This window comes from Arvicanthis niloticus, chromosome 4 (genome assembly GCF_011762505.2).
Source record: "Arvicanthis niloticus isolate mArvNil1 chromosome 4, mArvNil1.pat.X, whole genome shotgun sequence".
In the NCBI taxonomy this organism is placed as follows: Eukaryota; Metazoa; Chordata; class Mammalia; order Rodentia; family Muridae; genus Arvicanthis; species Arvicanthis niloticus.
Window position 1 is genome coordinate 130,631,303 of NC_047661.1, and position 23,053 is coordinate 130,654,355.

The 23,053-nt window shown below is 40.4% G+C and overlaps 1 protein-coding gene across 3 annotated transcripts in view; it reads right to left on the bottom strand.

The window, feature by feature from the left end:
* The window catches only part of Tnni3k (TNNI3 interacting kinase), a 252,768-nt gene that overhangs the window by 210,484 nt on the left and 19,231 nt on the right, over window positions 1-23,053 (bottom strand). For 2 of the 3 annotated variants that reach the window (XM_034499991.2, XM_076933436.1), the window contains exon 5: window positions 21,168-21,278. The exons of the other annotated variant lie outside the window; for it this stretch is intronic. In XM_034499991.2, coding sequence (XP_034355882.1) covers window positions 21,168-21,278 — 111 coding nt within the window. The remainder of the gene's footprint in view (window positions 1-21,167; window positions 21,279-23,053) is intronic. 3 annotated transcript variants of the gene reach the window in all.

The window sequence follows — 23,053 nt, forward strand, 5'->3', positions numbered from 1 at the left end:
AGTCTCACTTGTAGTCCTGGAGAAGGAGCTCTGTGTTTGAAAGAGTTAGTCCTCACTCTGCTGGGAGGATTTCTGCTGAGAGGACTTCTGAGCAGCACCAGGCAGCAAAGTCCTCATTTATCTGCTTCCTCTGCACTAGACCTGTTTGAAGGAGGCTGCCTGGTCAAGACAGGTGACTTCTTAGAGAGCAGCCAACATCTGCTGGGCAGTGAAGTCCCATGTATAAAATCTCAGCTGCTTCATTTACGTTGGAAGTCCCTTGGGAGTCACTTCAAATTCAGAGCTTGCCATGGACAGGCTGGGACAAGCCCCTTTCATCCAAGCTTTTTTCTCTTCATATTTGTTCATCCTCAAAGCTTGATGCAGTGAACACTCTGACTTTTAGGTACCTTTGCTTCATTGATTCCAGTCTACAGTACTTTTATCCTGACTCAGAATCTGACTCTTTGAGCTCCCCTGAGAATCATTGTTGGAGTTGACTATCAGATAGCTAGGCCACCCAGAGGCTATTCTCCACCTGCTTTCCATTGTCCTTGTTCCCATAATGCTCCTCTCTCTACCTTTTCTTACCAGAGACACTATAGTGGGTGTCAGATTTCTACCTCAGCTTCTGCTGTATTTATTTACACACACACACACACACACACACACACACACACACACGCACTCACGCACGCACACACACATATACCTATATATCAGAAGGTATATATTCTGAATCCATGTGGATTTATATCACTCATGGCTCTGGGCCTTTAGTTATATGCAGTACTTAGAAAAACAAAGTCAGAGACAAAGATATTTTCATTTGGTGACAAAGCAAAAGATCTGCTTTCCTGCCAGGGCTGCACAATAACAACACACAGAATTGGAGTTTAGACCTGAATTAATTTTCCTCAATAGAATGTTGATATTTGTAGCTAGTTTTTCTACATTATAGCAAGCATCAATGAAACAAATACAAGGTCAAGGATTAGCTAGGACCAGGCAGGGAGTTTGAGAATCACACTATGGCATGTTCTGGCACACCAGGGCAAGACCGGTGTTCATTAAGATTTTCAGCTTGAAATCCAGACACTTGTGGCTCCTCTGGGCTTTCTCCCGACTCACTTAGCCCTCTGCAAAGTCATTTTTACCCTCCATACTTGTCTTTAATTAGAAATGGAAGTCTCATAATTCCACCAGCTGGGAACAGTAAGTAAACGGAGCTGGTGTCAAGCCAGAGCAGTGTTTAATCCTATAGAAAGCTGAGATTCTGACCCACGCTTAAACGCTTGTTCAGTGGGTGTTTGAAGTTAGTTCCTTACACTAACAAAACTCTCATGGTCCACAATTGTCTTTCCTGCATCTCTCCCCACATGGAAGTTCTTCAGAAACTCTTGTCTTTCTAACTACGTCCCCAGATACCTAGTGCATTGTTTAGAGTTCTGCTTCTCATATTTTATAACATATTCCATTTGTGTTCAAAGTTACTAAAACAAAAAAAATTACAGTTTTACAAAATTACAGTTTGTAATTTTGAAAAAATTCAAAATGGACACAAATGTATAAAATTCCAAGTCATGAAATGAAAAAGACTTGTAAATGATTATGAAGGGAAATGTGTGGAATTTTTAAATACATCCCACCTAATTCTTAACTCAATGTATTTATTCTAATATCAATATCAGTGCATAATTCCATTTTCAGCTAATATGATATAGCAAACCCCAGGTTTCTCTTCATTCATCAGATGGAGAGCTGACTAAAGAAACCCCTCTGCCTGCCGTCCGACGTCCAATGTCTCCTAGACACTGCAAGTTAAGCCTTAGAGTCCAGCTACATAGACATTGCTACATTCTCCCTCTGCAACAATGCCTCAGAGATGACAATATGCTCTTATCTTTGATGTGCCCTTGTTCAGCAGGATGACATCATTTCCCCAAATATAACACGAGGACAGTGAATCAAATAAGATAGTCAATAAAGACTGCTCAGAAAATGCCTGGCATGTTGGCACACTTGAGAAATAATTTCCGGGTGACATAATTTGCAGAAACTTTTATTCTATGGAAGAGTAGGCAAAGAGAATGTTCTGTGAGCACCTCTAACAAAGTCTTTTACCAGATTGCTAATGTCTACTTGATATTCAAGTTTACAAGAGATTGGACTCATGTTAACGACAGAATGTGTAGCAAGGAGGAGAATTCTGCTTATATATTGATAAATCATGTAACTAAAAATAAATCTCTGCACTCATAAATCATAAAGATGCAAAAAACCAGTCGGCACGGGTAGGGAGCATGGATGGCCCCACTGCCGGCACACTTCAGGCAAGGGCGACTCTGCTTATAGTGGCAAGAACTTTGACATATTTGATTAAATTCATGATTCAGGAGAGTTTTCTTTTCTTGCTTTCTTTCCTCCCCTGAAGAGCAGGACCTCACTCTGTCTCCTTCCACTTGTGATATAATTCAGAAAGAATAATATCATGTCTTAATTTAAAATGAGTGATGTGCTGTGGAGTCTCAGGCCATCCGTCTCTCAGGGCTGGCAGCTTCCTTTCACCACTTATCCTATATTCCAAAACACGTTTAAATTAAACACATATCTACAGTAAATCTGTCAATGGCAGCTTTATTTATGACACTATTAAAAGAAACATTGATGCCCTTTTATAAACAGGGATAGACGTGTTCTGATTCCTTCAGAGCTGAGATGAAAGCAGCTGAAATGGACTCTGATTCGTCACCAAGTTCTACTCTTTTTCTGACCTTCAGGGTGGTTTACTAAATGTGTGCTCACACTCATAAAATACAGACAAGCAGAGTCAATATAGAAAAAGGTCTCCATTTTGTATACCACATTTGGAAAATACAAAATTATAAAATAACTCAGGGATTTGAAGAAAGGGACAACTGTGGAACAAGATGGTTTAATCAGATGTCTAGAATCTGACCTACCTTTGATTTATAATACCTACAAAATATAGATGATTTAATCTCAGAAGCTGAAGGAGAAGAAACTGTTTAAACACTAGCCTGAAGTAGTACAAGCATACACACCACCAGCGTGCAATAGTACAAGCATGCAAGTCAAAAGATTACCTTAGGGCAATCATACACCAAGGCAACCTACAGTAGTGAGAAATGCACAATGCTAGCCTGCAATAGTGCAAGCATGCACAATCATAACCTTCAGTAGTACGTACAAGCATGCACAAGGCCAGCCTACAGTAGTATAAGCATGCACAATGCCAGCCTGGAGTAGTGCAAGCATGCAAAATGCCAGCCTGTAAGCATGCACAATGTCAGTCTGCAGTAGAACAAGAATGCATAATACCAGCCTGGAGTAGGGAGAGCATGCACGAAGCCAGCCTGCAGTGGTGCGAGCATATTTACTTAAATCGCACATACATTCACATACAAGACTGCAGAGTTGATGATTCTACAATCCTTATCCAAAGTGTTTGAAGTGATCAAGAAACCTTTCTCCTAGCAATCCTCATTTCCAGCTGTTCTTCCTGATTGCGATATTACTTAGTGCCAGCAGGGTTGGGTTTCTGCCTTTAGAATAAGCATTCCATTGTGGTTTTCTATGTCGGTTCTTCCCTGTGTGCTGGGTGAGTTAGAGACAAGTAGCTTGTCTCTTTAATAAACTTGGAATCAGACCGAGACAGGACATCATGGGTGATAGACAACACTCTGTGGTCCTCACGTTTCTTGGGCCAGACAAGAACCTGCATCAGCGTGATGCTCTTAGATGAGTAAGTGTATTTTCCTCGGGGTATAAATAATTTATAGTTAAACAGCAAACAATAGAGACTTTTAAAATACAAAATACGTTAACAAAGGGTTTGACACTACTGAGAAGCAGAGAAAATTTCTCCTCCCTTTGAAACCAAATGGCTTTGATTGCTTTGATTAATAGAGTTCAGTGGGGGTGTTTTGTAGCTCTCAAGGTCATAAAAGGCCCTGAAACTTCTAACCTATTTATTGAAATACAAACAGTTGTAGCCCCGTAGCACTGCATAAGAAATATAACTACCCTGGCTTGCTGTGAGAAAATCCAATCCAAAATAAATGAAAGTAATATATTGAAAGCATTTTGCACCCCATGTCTAGTGCAGCATTGAACAATAGTTACTATATGAAGTAACCTAGCTGTCCATCCACAGATGAGTGGATAAAAAGAATAATATACACTACACCTCCCCTCCCCCACACACACCTGGGGCTTGGGATCTTCTTTGTGGCACCATGATATCATCTCTGTGTGACCTAACTAGCATTATAGTCTTTCTCCCTAAACATCATCAGGATCTGGCTTCCCTAGAAGGATTGTGGGAAACAGCAGGGGCAGCGCATTCATCCACCACACAATGAGTACAGGTGAGATGCTCAACTTGGGGCAATCAGGTCCAGGGCATCTGTGTGTGTGTGTGTGTGTGTGTGTGTGTGTGTGTGTGTGTGTGTGTGTATTTTGTGCCCATAGAGGTTGACAAGGTCATTGGATCTCTCAATGAGGGTCCTGGGAACCAATCAGAGATCTTTTGCAAGAACAAAAGTACTCATAAACACTGAGTCCCAGAGAGAAATGTTTAAGAATATATTAGAGGAAATTATTCAGACAGACACAAAATGATTACAAAGAATCATGTAGACATAGGACCAAATGGAAGAGGTTGAGAACACGTGTAGCCCAATGAACACTGAGTAGATTTAAAAAGAGTGATAATTTGAAGCACTTTAATTTCTTAAAGAATTAAGATGTGATAATAAAATTTAAAGATGAGATGTAACAAGTTGTTTAATGTGTTCAAAGCTCTTTCACAGTTGGGAATTGGCAAACTTGAGTATGCTATAACAGGTAATTTATACCACGTTTCTAATGGGTAAAGAACGAAGAATGCACAATGTGATCTATGGGTACTTTAAAGGCCCCATTCAGCATTGTTATTTGTTACTACAGAAGACATCAAAAATAAGAACTGAATACATGGAACATTCAAAATCAAATAGTGACACAATATTTTAAACTCAACCATATCAACAAAATCAAATAAAAAGTTTAAATGTTACTAATCTGCACAAAATTCAAGAGACGTGCCTTAAATCAGACACGGAAATGTGGGAACAGAAGCAACCAACAGAAATGTCTCACATTTCATGACCCTGCTGGGAGAGGAAGGAGACTTTCAGGTGAGGGCCACTAGCAATCAAGAGGAACGTTTTATAATAAATGAGAGCTGATGTCACTGTAAAGGCACAGCAATTCCATAACACATCATTCACACCTCATTAACATGAACCCAGATAAAAACAAAGCATTGAGAAATGAGAGGAAATGCAGACCTCCACTCCTGCAGTGGGGGGGTCCAAGGCAGCTGTCTCATTAGCAGACAGAAGAAATGCATGGAACAGTACCTGGTCAGTGTGGTCAGCAAAATGGGCCTTGGTGCTAAGTACAGAGCCTTGGAGGGACATCTGTCAAACTGACCATATGCTGAGTCCAGAAGCAAGCCACCCTGAAGTTTAGTGCCTGTGAAATGCACGCTCGACTCTCTGACCATAGTGGAGTTACATTAGAAATGAGTTGTAGGGAAAGAAAGGATATTTAGTGACGTCCAAAACAGTTAGTAATGCAGCAGCATCAAAGTACAGGGTCCACGGGAAAAAGAAGAAATCGTATGGAAACTAGAAACTGTTCTGTTGTGTCTGAGTCTGCGTAGTCCTCTGAGCTGCAGGTAACACCACTAGCAACATGAGGCAATGCCAGCAGAGGCACGCACGGGAGGTTATCAGATCATCCTGGAACTGGTTTTACAGGAGATCGTGAGTTGACTGCTGTGGGTGCTGGACAGCAAACCCAGGTCCCTCCTCTGGAAAATCAGCAAGGATTCTTAACCACTGAACCATCGCTCTGATCTCCTCTTGCTATTCTGAATGACTGCCGTTTGGACTGGGCTGAGATGGGATCTCAATATCTAAATTTGCATTTCTGTGATGGATACAGATGCTGAGAACGGCTTCACGTGTTTGTTGGTGGTTTGAATTTCATCTCTTGAGAACTGTTAGTTTGTTTTATGAGTGCATTTATCACCAGGATTGCTTGTTTTTTTTTTTTTTTTTTTTTTTTAATGTTTAAAGTTCTTCAAATGGTCTAGATACGTCCTCTGTCAGATGTGTATCTAAGAGATCCCCTCTTGCCCTGTAGGCTACCCTTTCCCTCAGCAATTTCTTTTGTTGCACAGAAACTTTTTAATTTTATGTAATCCCACCTGTCAATTGTTGGTTTTATTTCCTGAAGTATTATATTCCTTGTAGGAAAATCCTTGCCTGCTCCTGTAGCTTGAATTTTTTTTTTCCTTGAGAACTTTCAGAGTTCCTGGACTTAAATTAAGTCTTAGATCAATTCTGAATGACTTTTTCATTTAGAATGAAAGCAATTGGGGCTTCATTCCTTCCTTGTACATGTGGAAACTGGTTTTGTCAGCACTATTTGTTAAAAGAGGCTATCTTTTCCAACTGAGCTTTAGACAACTTTGTCACAAGTCAGGTTGCTTATAACTATATGGGCTGAGTCCTTTATTTTGCTCCACTGGCACACATGACTGCGGCATGCTGGTTTTGTTACTGGGATTGTAATATTGTTTGTCATCAGCATAGGAAATCTCCAGCAACTTTTGTTTTTCTTGGGATCATATAGGCTAAAGCAGATTGCTTTATGTAAAGAGGGTAAAAGAAAAAGAAGGGGGGGGGTTAACCTTTACAGGAGCTAAGGAAACTGCTAAATTTTGCCTAGTTTAGTTAACAAAGTATTTTAAGTATCTCTGACTTTACCTCAGTTGTAACTAACTAAAACCCAGTACCAGCATATTAATAATGTTTACTTTGAAATATTGCTGTCATTGATTTCAGAGTCAGAAGTCAACTACACCAGGAAGATAAGAAATGTAAAATGGGAAACTCAGTCAAGAAAGAATGTGCAATAAACCCACCCCTGGGCTCTTGTGTATCAGGAGCTCAGAGTGCTTAACCAGTTGAGGCTGGCTACTTGTCTTAATCATGGGAAGGTCTTACTTTTTTGGCAATGTCAGAAAAGTTTAAAGTAGTTTTTAGAAGGGAAGTAAGAAACGAAGCTTAAAAGAAAATCTGGGGGCTCTCACTGCAATCTATAACTTCAGAGCTAGGGTCTAGATTTTCAGAAGGCTGTGTTATCATCATTTTTATGGTGTACCCTTTTCTCTAAATCAGTGACTCTTCCTTGTTGAAACAGCATAGCTACATCATTCTCAATATCATTAATAGGAAGGTTATGTATTTAGTTGAGCAATGTATTAGGTGAACAGATATGAAGTCTCCAGAGAGATTAGATTGATTTAATGTCGTTCTATAAATATGGAGTTATCGAAGATTAGAACACGTATAAATAACCTCAGGATCCCTATCTTCTGTGGTAGTTAGTAATGGATCCAGGATGCTGGGAAGGAGGCTGCATGGGTGCCTAGCCCTACAAATCCACAACAGAATGTTTTGCCAGACAGAAAGATTCTCATATTAGACTACGTGCAAGATTATTGATTAGAATGGAAGTGAGAAAAATTCTGCCAAGCCACAGAGAGATGTGTGCAGACCTCCGAGATGAATTATGCCCCCATGGTATGGCAGACTTCTGGCTTTGAGGTTAATGAATTCAAACCCTCCTCTGAATTTTCAGGAAAAAAATATCATTAGATGAAGTCAAATTTCCTTCTCTTATTTTAAACAGATCAAATGTACATTAGAGGAGGAGAGGGAATGAGGCAGATTTAAACAAAGAATTTCAGGACATTCCTAGGCCATACTTTAAAACTTTAGAAAACTCTACAAAGTCAGTTGTAAAAGTTGGAATTTTCTAGGTTCTTTTCTATTTCTGTACTGGCTGGTTTTGTGTGTCAACTTGACACAAGCTGGAGTTATCACTGAGAAAGGAGCCTCTCTTAAGGAAATGTCTCCATGAGATCCAGCTGTAAGGAATTTTCTCAATTAGTGATCAAGGGTGGGAGGGCTCATTGTGGGTGGTGCCATCCCTGGGCTGGTAGTCCTGGGTTCTCTAAGAAAGCAAGCTGAGAAAGCCAGGGGAAGCAAGCCACTAACATCCCTCCATGGCCTCTGCATCAGCTCCTGCTTCCTGCCCTATGTGAGTTCCTGTCCTGACTTCCTTTGGTGATGAACAGCAATGTGGAAGTGTAAGCTGAATAAACCCTTTCCTCTGCAACTTGCTACTTGGTCATGATGTTAGTGCAGGAATAGAAATCCTGACTAAGACAATTTCTTTACCCGAAAGACCTTCATTTAACTATTCAACTTCTTTGGGTGTTTATAGTCATATATGTATAAAAAAGATTTGATTATGTTCTGCTTAAAAATTGCATGTGGAGAAATGCAGTTGTCAGCTTCTCACTTGCTCCTCTAGCACTAATGTATCTTTTCCCATCTTACTGAATATAACTTCTCATTAGATCTTTAAAAATGCTTTGGGGCTTTATTAAAATATATAATATATATGGTATATGGTATATTATATATGTATATATACACATTAGAATTGAACTAATTTGTATACTTGTCATTAGTTTCACTCTTGTATACATCTATATTTCTTCTTTTAAAAAATAAATATTTGAGCCTTTGGCTTATTTTAAAATTGGCGTATCTATAAGCCCTCTGAGGAGTTGACTGAGTTCCTTGTGAATTTTGGATATTAGCTTCTCATCAGATATGCAACTTGCAAATATCTTCTCCTGTGCCAAAGAATGTCTTCTTTTTTTCTTGACTAATTTAAATAGATGTGATATAAATTCTACTTTTGAGTCTGTTTCCTTTACATTGAAATTATATTGAAAAATATCTTTATCTGGCTCAACATTAAGATTTTAATAGCTGGGAGGTGGTGATGATTTTAATAGCTGGGAGGTAGTGATGCAGGTGTTAATCTCAGCAGTCAGGAGGCTGAGGCAGGTAGACTTCTTTGAGTTAGAGGCCACCCTCATCTACAGAGTTCCAGGACAGCTGGGAAACATAGAGAAACCCTGTCTCAAAAAAAAAAAAAAAAAAAAAAAGACAAACAAAAAATAAATGTAAAATATTTTAATCGTGTTTTTCTAGTAATTTTTCAGTTTTGGGTCTTAATGTTTAAGGCTATTTGTGTGGGTGTGTGTTTTGTTTTGGTTTTGTTCCTTTGGTTTCTCAAGACAAGGTTTCTCTATATTGCCCTGCTGTCCTGAAACTGGCTTTGGAGACCAGGCTGGCCTCAAATTCAGAGATTTGCCTGAATCTTCCTCCTAAGTGTTGGGGTCAAAGTTGTCTGTCACCACTTCCCAGTTCTTCGAGATTTATTATTGTTAATTATGTGTAGGTGGGCATATCTACATTCTGGTCTGTGTGCAGAAATTCAGATGCCAGCAGAGGCCCAAGGTGCTGATTGTCCTGGAGCCGGTGTTACTTGATTCTGAGCCTCCACCTGACAGGAGTGGTGGGAACAGAACACTTCTTCAGGGCATAGGTGGGTGAGGAAGAATTACTTGGTCCAGTGAAGGCTGGACACCCCAGTGTGGGGGAAATCGTGGATGGGGAGGTGGGAGGTGGGAGTGGGAGGGTGGGGGCATATCCACATAGAAGCAGGAGGAGGGGAGATGGGATAGGGGGTTCCTGGGTGGGAGAGAAATAAAGAAAGGGGATTACATCTAAAATGTAAAAAAAAAAAATCCAATAAAAAATTTTTAAGAAAAGAAGAGCATCAAATGCTCTGAACTCCTGAGCTGCGTCTCAAGCCTCCTACTTGATGTTTTTAAGGATCGGGTTCTGTTCCTCTTCATGTAGGTAGATGGGTTTCTCATTACTGTGCATTGTCGGGGTCAGGGGGGCTGTCTCACGCCTCTGGTGTGTTCCTGGGACCTTTGTTCAGGTAGCACTATCTGTGGGGCTCTCTGTATGGGGACATTGCTTTCCTGTCACAGCTGTCAACATTCTTCCTCTTGATTGCTGAGCATTTGGTGATAAATGATCTAAGTTACCACCTCTGTCTCTTTAACATACTTTGCTGGATATGAATCCTGTTTTTCCTCTTCAGATTAGGAAGCTTTCTGCCCTCATTTCTGTAAAGAGGCTGTTCTTATCTTTCTCTTTCTTATTGAACTTCCACAATGCAAGTTTGAGTGTGTGCGCCATAGGACTGTTAAAGGACTCTAGGCTTTCTTCTCTTTTTCCTTGTTCTGTTCATTCTTTTCCATTCTTTTATTTTATCCCTCTGTTTAGGAGGTTCCAGATGACTTGTCTTTGAACTTAAAGACTTTGCTCACTCACATCAGGTGCCGAAGCTCTGCAAAGTTACTTGCTGCAGTCACTGTGTTCCCTGTGTTCCGTTACTTCTACCTAGGCTGTCTGGGCTGAACACTTTATATTTGGACTTTAATCTTTGTCTCAAGGCTCTGTTTGCTGTTCATCTCTCTTCTGTTGTGATTCAGAGTTTTCTTAAGGTGATTGTTTTGAAGTCTTTATCAGGGATTGTGCAGATGTTCATTTCTTTACTGTCTAGAATGGAGACCTGGTTGCTTTTCCAGGATCACAGTCCGTGAGCATCTGTAGTCCTTGTAAGTTTGTGTTGATACTTGTGCATTTGTAGAAATAGAATCTCCTCTAGAATTTAGATTGATTTACATGTGTAAAGTCCTTTAACCAGTTATCCTCTCCAAGGATTCTAGGAGGGCCAGCTATCTGGTGAGATCACAGAGAGAATGTCTGCTAGTTTTAGATGGGCAGCTACTTTTTAGGTCAATGGGTAGAAGGACATGGTGCCTGAGTCCCCGAGCATCCATACTGTGTCTTGTTTTTAGGGCCAAGTCTGAAACCCAAGTCAACTTGTACAGGATTAGACCTTTAGCCTACGTGAACAGGCCTGCTGTCCTGCTCTACAATTGGAAAAGGAGTCTTAGAATTTAAATATCCAAAATCCAACCTGGATTCTGGACCTACAACAGCTGGCCTGTATCTTCAGATTTTTAGAAACTTAGTATGTAGTTTCAACTTGGAAATCCAGCTAAGGGGGACAGCCTGGATTTAGGGTTGGACTAAAATATAAATTGTTAAGAGTAGGAGTAGGAATGGTAGTACTGATGTCCATCTCTTTTTTCATCCTTATGTGGCCCTTGGAGTTGAACCTAGAGTTTGGAGAGGACAGCCTGGCCCTGCCTGGGGCAGGTTGAGAAACTGGGACTTAGCCATTGGTTGAAGTCACTGGGATGTACTGTGAACAGGAGGATCCTTTATCTTCCACTTGGACATGGGCTACCTATGTTGTACTGACTGTGCCTGGGCTTTGGAGTGGGATAACTCTCCCCACTGTGTGCAATTGTCCTTCCTAACTTCTTCAGTGCTCTTCTACTCCAATGCACTAGCATCTCTCCTGGAGTCCTCAGATTTTGAGAAGGTATTTTCTTGTACAAATGCTTGTTCAAGTTGATATTTGTGTGAGGAAATGAACATATGGGTTTTCCATTGTTCTATTCTGAATGTCACTTGAGTACTATCTTTGTACATGCTGTGATACTCAGTTGGGTTTTGTGGTTTTTTAAGATTAATATGTATGAAGGTATTTATGAAAATTTCTTGTGATTTTATACCCTCATTTCTTCATGAACTGTGTCATTATAATCTATCTATTCTGCCTTTGAGAAAGAGACATTTAATTTTCCTCATTCTTTATGATTTCTGAAACAGTTTGGTATTCATAAATGTACTCAGTTAGCAAACACTTATTAAAAATCTACTGTAGAGCAAGGCAGAGTAGCAAATGGCCATAATCCCAGCACTGAGGAGGCTGAGATAGAAAGATCATAGGTTCAAGGCTGGCCTGAGCTACCTAGCATGGACCCTGTTTCAGAAAAGCAAAGCAAAAAACAACAGTCTAAATGAACACAAAGCATATTCCATGTATCTGTGAGGTCTATGAAGACTTTTTAAACATGTTGTTAATATACTCAGAAACATATGTAATAGATGACCAAATCAAGCTATGTTTCTGAGGCATGTTGTCTTAAATGCTAGCAGAAAAATACCTAAAATGTTCCGGTTGGTTACAAGACAGAAATACTTCAGGCTACAGAGACTTAGTGGTAGGATGAATACAGCTTTTACCTTGGCTGTGGGGAAACTTAGAAGGCAAAGCATAGACTACATTATGATAAAGGCAGAGCACATTAAAATGGGAGCAGTTAATTTCTGTCACAATATGTCTTGTGATAAAGAACATGATGGCTTCTGCTTTCACAGGAAGAGGCTCTGGATCATCCATCCAGGGAGATGGAAATGGCAAGGCTGTGTCAGGCAGGAAGTGTCTTTCTAACATCTTGATTGATAAAACCAAAATGTTTTCAAGGGGTGGGCTAGGATTCAGTGAGTGTAAGCATGCTGTACACAAGTCTGAAGAACCAGGGCATTGCTGCAGAATAATGTCATTGTGAAAGCAGAGAAAATGGAACATTCAAGGCAGTTCTGGGAAATGTTTCCAGTCATTACCTTTATTCTGCTAAATTTTACCAAATCTCCTGGATAGCTCAATATATATCTTCTCAGGAGGGACATACACTAATGGTTCAGAGTGTAGAAATATAACAATTTTAGGCTGTTTTGTTCAGACCTAAGAGAGTTAGAGTCCAGCAACTTTGAAAGATAAAGTACCAACATTTTAGATGCTATAAAATCCCTCAGAACTGCTTCTCAGAGCAGCTCCAGAGGTATGAACTCCTCCAGGAAAGTATGTGTGTTTTGTGATGTGATGTATATATATATGATATATATATGTGTGTGTGTATATATATATGTATATGTATACATATGTATGTGTGTATACATATGTATATGTACATATATACATACATATATATATATACACATACATACACACATGCACGCACACACACATATCTCATATATATATATATATGATATGCAGTCATGAGGAACACATTAAAAGAAAGATGTCACAAGAGGTAACTACTGTGGTGAGCCAGTCACAGGGCTCTAGACTCTTCCTCTTCTATCTTAGCACGCTTCTGAAAGTTGTTAGGGATTTCCCAGAGAGAGCTACTGAGAACAAGTCACGTGTTGTTCTTAGGAGGCCCTAGTGTTTCATCATGGACTCCCTGAAAACCACCCCAGGTTAAGTAATTTCTGATAAAGGTGGGACAGCACTCAAGGCACATCCACAGATCACGCTGTGGGTCCACAGATCACTGCATGCCCACAGACCAGGAGCAAATACTAGTCTCCACATGGTTTCAGGTTCAAGGGGAAGAACCCTTGTTTCTAAATCCCAAAACAAGAAATTCCTGGTATTCTAGTGATGTGACTTGACAAAGATGCAGAGATCTTGATTTATAATGAACTATTGAAATCCTAGATGTAAAACATTCAGTTGTGTGGCAGTATCCTAACAACAGCTAGAAAGTGTAGCAAGGATTACTTCCATTTGGTTGATATATCATCACATACTGTGTGTGTATGTATGTGTATGTGTGCATGTATGTATGTGCATACATGTGCATGTGTATGTGCACATGTATGTGTATATATGCATATGTGTATATGGTTGTGCTCCTGTGTGTGTGTGTGTGTGTGTGTGTATATATGTATGTGTGTGCAGACAAATGTGTTTATATGTGTGAGGACACAGGTGTATATGTATTATATATGTGTTTGTAGAATGTATGGAAGACTGAGGATGTGTGAATCAATATTAGCACCTAGAAAAATTGAGAGAAAAACATATTTTCACAAGACATTAACTGGTTACAAAGGCTGTCTCATTTTGGGTTGATTTGATTAGCAATAATCTTTGAATCTAATTTCTCAGGTAATGCTTCTTTCGTCACATTCCAGGGTAGAGAGCTGATTAGCATCTAATTTACATTTTTATTAGCCCATAAAGCTTTCCTGGCTTGTGTCCTTCTATCTATCTCACGCCCAAAGCAATACTTACTGTCTAATAGTAGCTAATGCAGGCTATGTCAAAGGTCTGAGTGAATGCTAGGGTTCTCTTTTTTCGTGTCTTACAAATGATGCATGCTTGAAGCTTTGCCTATGGGAGTGTAAAATAAGCTGATTATGAGGTATGACATATTATCCTGTCTCAGTCTCTAGACCAAAAGCCTAGACAGTGAGACATGGCCTCTGACTTTAATAAAAGGAACTGCTGCAACATGCAACATAGTAATTGGGAACACAGACTCTCTGGTTTCAACTCATGAGAAAACTGCTTTTGAATGCCATCAAAGATATAGTCTTCCTAAATTGGATCTTAGCTATTTCGGACTGTGTGTTTAATAAAAGTTTAGCTTCATTAACTAACCACATGACACATGGATGTCAGGTTTAACATGAGTGAGGGAGTCATAGCTCAAAGCACACATGGAAATATGTACATTTAAATTTGGTTTATGAGAATAACTTGTATGCTGGTCTAGAGTATGCTATTCACACTAGTCCCTATCTGAATTTTTGTGGCCTTGAGGGTTCAAATTTCATGGAGTAATTTAGAAAATATTTCTTGATCTAAAATATTTTGTGAGAGGATTGCCAATTGATAATAGCCCTCCATGAAATAACAGTATCTGGGTATACCCTGGTATCTGTGTAAAAACAAAACAAAAACAAAACTGATGACTCAAACTCTTCTCATATACCCCCTAAAGCATGGCGCTCGGTGTTTGAGATGGGTGACTGGTGTGGGCTGAACAGTGGCTACCTCAAACTTGTTTCTTGAAGTATTAGCCTCTCATACTCTAAAATGGGACTATTTAAAACTGTATATTAAGCACATAATTGTGGTTAAATGTGATTATTAGTGAGATTTAATTATTAGGTGAGTTTTAATCCACTGATTATTGTTCCTAGAAGATGAGAAGACAGAGGTTGCAGAGACAACTGCACAGAGGTGTGACCATAACCACAGTGAGAAAGTACCACCTGCAAACCAAGCAATAGGTCCTAGAACAAACCATATTTTTGTTGTTGTTGTTGCTGTCTTTTGAGACAGGGTTTCTCTGTGTAGCCCTGGCTGTCCTGGAACTCACTCTGTAGACCAGGCTGGCCTGGAACTCAGAAATCCTCCTGCCTCTGCCTCCCAAGTGCTGGAATTAAAGGTGTGTGCCACCACTGCCCGGCACAAACCAAATTTCTAATGCTGGGTTTAGCGATTAAAGGTCTTCTTTTTAACTGCTCGTTCAGTCAGATGTTTATTTTACATTTTATTGATTCTAATAAATTCTAGGTCAGTGTCTCATGAATTTGAATGTTCCGGGAGTACCCAGGATGGAAGGGTCAGCAGGACAAATTGATTGCTGACAAATATAGGTCTAGCTTCCAGAGGCATGATCATGTTCTAAAATTAGATCATGAAGATGTCTGTCCAGCTCTGTGACCATGCTAAAGCAACAATGACTTGTGTACTGTGGTTTTTCACAATAGACTTGTTAAATCTGTAACGCACAGTCAGAGATGTATCACAGTCTTCAGAAGACACCAAGACACCATTATGCCTTTATTGTGAAGATTCAGACCTGCAGTGTTTTCCTGACATGTGTTAAGCTTCTATCATTCCCCAGGCTTCCATTATTATCAGGTGAGATGACAGAGTCATATTTGAACTGAGAAATAGATACCAGGATCCATGAGGGCACCAGCTTTTATAGTTACAAAATCTATCATCTTGGAGGACTTTGCCAGACTCCTTTGTGCTTTTGGTTTTCTTTGTTTTGCCTGACAAAGAAGAAGGAGAAGGAAGAGGAGGAAGAAGAAGAAGAAGAGGAGAAGAAGGAGGAGGAGGAGAACTGAAAGAGACAAGTCTATATATTTGAGGGAAGGTTATTGAAAGGTCTTGGGTTGGGATTCAAGCGGAACATTGAGGCAGGATGCCCTTTAAAGTAAGAGATTTTGAGATGTTTTTGGTTGTTGTTAATGCTGTATAAACAGAGCATTCTGGGGGCTCAGAAGAGAGTTCAGTGACATGAGATGAAGCAGGGGTTCCTTCTTATGGGTCTCAGAAGGGGGAGGTTCCACAGCACTGTTTGTAGTCATCCTTCTATCATTCCTGGGTGGCAGGTGAGTCTGGGAGGCAGGGCTGGTAAGTTTCCTTGGGGGAAGTGAGCATTCAGGTGGCTGCTGCTCTCCTGGGTTGTGAGGACTTGTGGAAGAGGAAGAGGCTGCTGCAGGTCCACATGGAGCTAGCAGCCTCCAGCTCAAAACTGACAAGAATCACCTCGGTGTGTAAATTCTTAATTGTTTTGTTTTGTTAAGATTTGTTTGGATTTCGAATAAAGTTCACAAGATACTGAAGGCAGCTATGGTTCTATTATGTTATAAATTCATCAGAGAAAAGGAGAGAACATATGAGCAAGATAGAGAGGCAGACACACATTGTAATTTAAGCACTCTCTTGTCTGTGCCTCTGGGGAGAAAGCTAAAGCCATTACAAAAGAAACAATGTGAAGAGCCTTGCAAGGTTTTTGGTAAACAAAACTCTCTACTGAAACACTGAGATGATTTAGTTAAAAATGGATTGAAAAACCATCAACTACATTTCAGAGAAATCAGAAATAAATTCCAAAATAATTGGGAGTGCTTCTGAGCCATGGTGTTTACAAGCTGAAAGGGGAACTGGCTGGAGAGAATGTGCTGTTCTTCAGTGTGGTTGTCTCACCTGCACATACTCTCTCTGTATGTATGCCTATCCGTGAAAAAGAAAACATCCCCTCTCCACATTGCATAGGCATCCTGGCGGCTATCTTTTTTTCCTTTACTACTGCAAGGGAAGCTACAGACGCTGATGACTGCTTTGTACACTGGCAGCTGCAGAAAGAACGGCAGGGAAACAGGTTTGACAGTGTTCTACAGATCTAAGTAATTAGGCACAGAGCACTCTGTGTATTTGGTATGTGTCAGTGTGTCTGTGCATCTGTCTGTCTGTTTCTGTGTGTCTGTCTCTGGATATCTCTGCATGTATGTTTATATATGTGTGTGCACCTTCACTACCTCCAAAAGGAAGCTCCCTCTCATTCCCTGGCATTGCCCTGTCAGTACCCCAAGAGTTAAATAGAGCAGTGTGTATGCACCTGCACTTGGCTTAGTTAAGAAAAGTATACATTACCCCACAGCACTCAGCACCATTTCATGCCCAAAGCGTCACCCCATTGGCTTTCCTAGGTCCTGGGACAGCACTCTTTTCCTACTTTTTCTCACAGCAAGGACCAGTAATCTTTCCTCTTATTCAGGGATCCTTTCTGAGTTAATTCTTCCCTTCAGCCCTCCATTAATTTTTATTGGATATTCTATCTACACTCCAGATGCCATCACCTTACGCCATTTTCTCCCTGCCCAGGAACCTCCCCCTCCTCCTGCCTCTATGAGAATGTACCCACATTCAACCCCCCACTCCCACCTCCCTACCCTCAAATTCCCCCACACTCAGCATCCAGCCTTCATGGGACCAAGGATTTCCTCTCCCACCTATGCCCAACAAGGCCATCCTCCCCTACATATACAGCTGGAGCCATGGGTTCATCCCTATGTGCTCCCAGGCTGGTGGTTTAGGCTCTGGGAGCTCTGGTTGGTTGGTATTGTTGCTCTCCTCATGGGGCCACAAACCCTTTCAGATCCATCAGTCTTCTCTCTAACTCCTACATTGGGAACCCCATGACCAGTTCAATGGTTAGCTGTGAGCATCTGCCTCTGAATATGTCAGACTCTGGCAGACCTCTAAGGAGACAGCCTTATCAGGCTCATGTCAGCATGCACTTCCTGACATCCACATCAGCATCTACCTTTGGTGACTGCACATGGGATGGATACCCAGGTGGAATGGTTCCCAGACAGCCCCTCTTTCAGTTTCTGTCCCATACTTTGTCTCCATATTTGCTGCCTTGAGTATGTTGTTACTCCTTCTAAGTAGGACCAAGGCATCCATACTTGGTCTTCCTTCTTCATGAGCTTCATGTGGTCTGTGAGTTGAATCTTGGGTATTTCAAGCATCTGGGCTAATATCCAATTCTCCATGAGTGAATACCATGTGTGTTCTTTTGTGATTGGGTTAACTCGCTCAGGATGATATTTTCTAGTTCCATTTATTTACCTAAGAATTTCTCGAATTCATTGTTTTTAATAGCTGAGTAATACTCCATTGTGTAAATGTACCACATTTTTTGTATCCATTCCTCTGTTGAAGGACATCTGGGTTCTTTCCAGCTTCTGGCCATTATAAATAAGGCTGCTATAAACATAGTGGAGCATTTGTCCTTGTTATATGCTGAATCATCTTCTGGGTATATGCCCAGGAGTGGTATAGCTGGAACCTCAGGTAATGCTATGTCCAGTTTTCTGAGAAACCACCAGACCAATTTCCAGAGTGGTTGTACCAGCCTGCAATCCCACCAACAATGGAGGAGTGTTCCTCTTTCTCCACATCCTCAATGGCATCTACTATCACCTGAATTTTTGATATTAGCCATTCTGACTGGTGTGAGGTAGAATATCAGGGTTGTTTTGATTTGCATTTCCCTGATGACTAAGGATGTTGAACATTTCTTTAGGTGCTTCTCGGCCATTCGAGTTTCCTCAGTTGAGAATTCTTTGTTTAGCTCTGTACCCCATTTTTAATAGGGCTATTTGGTTGTCTGGAGTCTAATTTCTTGAGTCTTTGTATATATTGGATATTAGCCCTCTATCAGATGTGCGATTGGTAAAGATCTTTTCCCAATCTGTTGGTTGCCGTTTTGTCCTATTGACAGTGTCCTTTGCCTTACAAACTTTGCAATTCCCATTCATCAATTCTTGATCTTAGAGCATAAGTCATTGGTATTCTTTCTGTTCAGGAACTTTTCCCCTGAGCCCAAGTATTCAAGGTTCTTCCCCACCTTCTCTTCTATTAGATTCAGTGTGGCTTCTGCAAATGAAACTCAGCCCTCAACGCTCAGCTGCTGAGCCATTTCTTCAGCTCACACATTTATAATTGAATATGGAGATTTAGGTTGATTTGTTTTGTTTTTGTGTTTTGGTATTTTTGGGGGGGCGGGAGGGCAAAGATAGCATTTCACTGAATTACTTTTCTTATCTGACCAATAACTTAATTAGGACACTGTGTAAAATTAGAACAAAGGATGCCGAGAGCCCAAACCCATTTCATGTATAGCTGGTTACTGGCTGTAGGAGTCATTAAGCTTTGTACACTGGGTAGGTAGGAAAATTGAGTGATGCACTAAGAAATTAGCATTCGTAGAGACCTACCTGAATTGTTTTATTAGAGTTTGCCCTGAGCAGGTGAAATCAATGATCTGTTTGTCTCTAATTCACAGCCTAAGAAAACAGGGCCGTTTGAAGATGCTGAAGAGAGTAGCCTGCTAAACATCACTTGCAAATACATCAGCTCATTAAAGGTCGGGCATCTTTCAGCAGAGTACAACAACCATTTGCCAGATCTTCTACTAAGATTTCTTAATGTTTATGGCTCTAGTTGAAATTTTATACTTTTGATAGGCAAGAAGAAAATGCTTTTAAGTAACTTTACTGAGATTTTTGTCTTTCCCCATAAACAGTGCAAACTGACGCTTATACATTTACAACAATACCTCTGGATATCCATATTAATTTTTTAGTGAGTAAGATTTTGTAATAATGAGAAAGAATAGCATAAGGGGAAATCTTCTGTTCCCAACATGGTTCCTGTGAGGACCTGCGGAGTGGCCTCATTGGGAGACATGGCTCAAGTGCATGTCATAGATTTTACATGGGGCTTTATTTATGTCTCTGTTCACACTTGTTTGAGGGGTTGTGTATTGGTGAGAAAGGGTACGGTTGAAGGTTGAATTTGAGATATGAAAATTTTCAAAAGTGACTATTTAATAAGGAGGTGGAAAGCTGCTCTCACTTTAATGAGCTTCACAAGCGGTTGCATCTGAATAGAGCTTGAAAGTGGTGGGACTTTGAACAGGATGACCAGGATTCCAGACAGAATCTGCACTCAATGCGCTCTGTTGTTGTAAGAAAGTTTCTCTCAGGAGACATGACATGCTACCTAATTTATCAGGGACAATAAAAAAACTACTCGAGAGTGTGTAAAGCTAGCCACATGTTTTCACAGTAGTCTGTTTAAAAAGGAATACTTGATAAAGCTAAGAAAAGATTGGATACCTTCTCAGGACTTTATCTTGCTGATGATGCATCCAGCATCCCCACTCACCCCAACTCCCCATGGTTACTGTGGCTCCTGCAGCATTGGGGCCTTTGTGAGCATTAGGTCTCCAGCTTGTGTGTTTCCACTGTCAGAGCTGCATCTTCTGGTTTGGAATCATGATCCTGTGGAATCTCTGACACAGAGCTCATGTAAGTGACGCCCACTTCCCCGTAGTTGCCATATTTTATCACTCTACAGTACTCACTGGCAACTCAGATTATATATCTTCTTTTCTTCTTCATTGTCTGACTCTTGTATTTAACTGTGCTCCACAGAAATGGAAATTTTTGTCTGCTGTCTTGGCCCTACCATCTAAGCACTCAGAACAGCGGCTGAGGTAGATTTGTATTTAATAAATGTTTTTTCAAGTGATATATATATATATATATATATATATATATATATATTCATCTCTCCTCACTCTGTAGGAAGCAATCTTCAGAGTGTTTTGTGTGGAAACTTTAATTAGACATTGTAATAAAACTATAGTTATTTTCTAGGAGTTGAAGCAAGGATCTTGCATGTGTCAGGCAATAATCTACCACTGAGTTACAGCCTAATCCATCCATTACTGTTTTCCAAATAAAGAAAGCAGGTCATGAGAGTCAGTAACTTCCTCAAAGAAAGGAGAGAAAGCTGTCGTGGTCATGCAAAGCGTTTGCTCTCAACACAGCATAGCGCCTCTTATATCCAGGCATCTGGATTAATTGATGTTTCAGTACATTTTTTATATAATGCACCCAACTCAGTATAAAATCACATTGACATAGCTAAACTTCACTGTCAGAGTAAATGAGTGTGCCCAGTAGTTAGAAAAAAGCAGAATCAGATCTAGGATCTGAAAAGACCAGTGTCTCATAAAATGGCATATGATTAGAAAAGGCAAGTTTTTTTTCTTCTCATGACGTGGAAGAGGCAAGACTCACCTCCGGGTGTCCAGCTATTGCAGCTACATGGAGGGCCGTGAGGCCGCCGTATCCCACTTGCTGAACATCTGCTCCGCTGTGCAACAGTGAAGTGATAAGTTCCAGGCTATCCTGTAATGAGACACAACTTCCGTGGTTTTATCCACTAATAGCAGATGGTGAGGCTGTGCACAGGCTGTTGTTGATTTCCTAGTTATATGAGGCTTGCGTGTTCAGAGAAAGCCTGAGTGTGACTTCTGAGAAAAGCTTGCATCAGCAAGCAGAATGGACCAAACGGCAGAATGGAGTAGCACCCAATGGCCCTTGTCACAAAATTGGCACAGGTGGAAAGAGTACTTATCTGTAACAAGGTTGCTCAATAGTATCAATCTTCCAAGTGTCAAGCCTGCAAACATGACTTGCTAGTAACTAACATCAACCCTATGGAGGTCAAGAGCTTACAGGAAGAGTGTAAAATAGAAGGTTTTTTTTTCTTTCTTTCTTTCTTTCTTTCTTTCTTTTTTTTTTTTTTTTTGAGAATGAAGATCAAACATTTCCTCTAAGATGAAAATGTAACAAACACATAGAACAAACCACAATTCACTGGACTTTTGTGATAATTATGTAATTATTCTTTCTAATAAAATGGCATCATGGGACATACACAATAACTCAGTATTGAACCAATAACTTGGTTCAGAACATGAAGGGTGATGTGATAGCTCAAGTCTTCACAAACCCCCAGGTACTGGCAGAAACACAAAGTTCTCTCTGCTTCACCCTCTATTAAAAACTCAAAGTAGACATGGCAGTGCATGCCTGCAGTGCCAACAGTTGGGAGGCCGAGGCCAGTCTCTGTTTCAATAAATAAATGAAGCATAAGTAAATAAATGAATACATAATCTCAATGTCTATGATATTTGGTGTATGGATACATGATGTGTCAGAGAAGAGGAATCATCACAAGATTCACCATTTATGAACTAAATATTGTAATTTCAAAACTCAATAATATAAACAATATTCCACTGCTTCCAAACTAAGTTCATTTTTTAACATCATCCTATACATCTATATGAAGGTTTTGAAAATGTAACTTAAGGGTTTAAAACTTAAGCAAAGATCAGAATTATTCATCGAATCTTTGCTTCCACTCACCGGCTCTACCAAGAAAGTTAAATACTGTGGAGAGTCCAGCAAGTCTTCTGATTTGCTTTTCTGTTGTCATGACCAAAATAACTGGGGAGGAAAGGGGTTTGTTTCATTTGGCTCTTCTGAACCACAGCCAGTCTTTGAGGGAACCTACACATGAACTCATGGCAGGAACTTGGAAGCAGGATCCATGGAGGATATCCATCAGGATAGCTCGCTCAGCTATCTTTCTTACACGCTCCAGGAGCAACTGCCCAACAGTGGGCTAGGCCTTCTCACATCAAGTCAATCACCAATCAAGACAATTTCTCACAGACACCGCTGCCAAGAGCCAATCCGATGAAAGCAATTCTCTAGTGGTGGGTTCCCTCTTCAGGAATGACTCTAAATTGTGGTAATTGACCTAAACATTAACTGGGGCACACTGGCTCTTTCTGCTTCACCTAAAAACAAACAAAGCTAACAAACCCTCTCTTTCTCAACTCAGAAGACACCACACTTTGATCAGGTCTAAGCTAATGTCCTATTACCTTGCCTTTACTTTCTGATCTTCTGGGATATGCTACAGTGCTGAAGAGGGCCAGTCAGCATTCTGCCGTGGCTCAGTCTGCTCTGTGCTGCCTAGTGCAGGCCTGATCTGGTCTGCACTATGATCTCCTCCTAATCTCGGTTCTGCCTTTTGACCTCAGAAGGTCACTTACAGTACTTTTTTGAAGCTTTCCATCCTAGGACTCTGCTTCTCAACTGCCCCTATG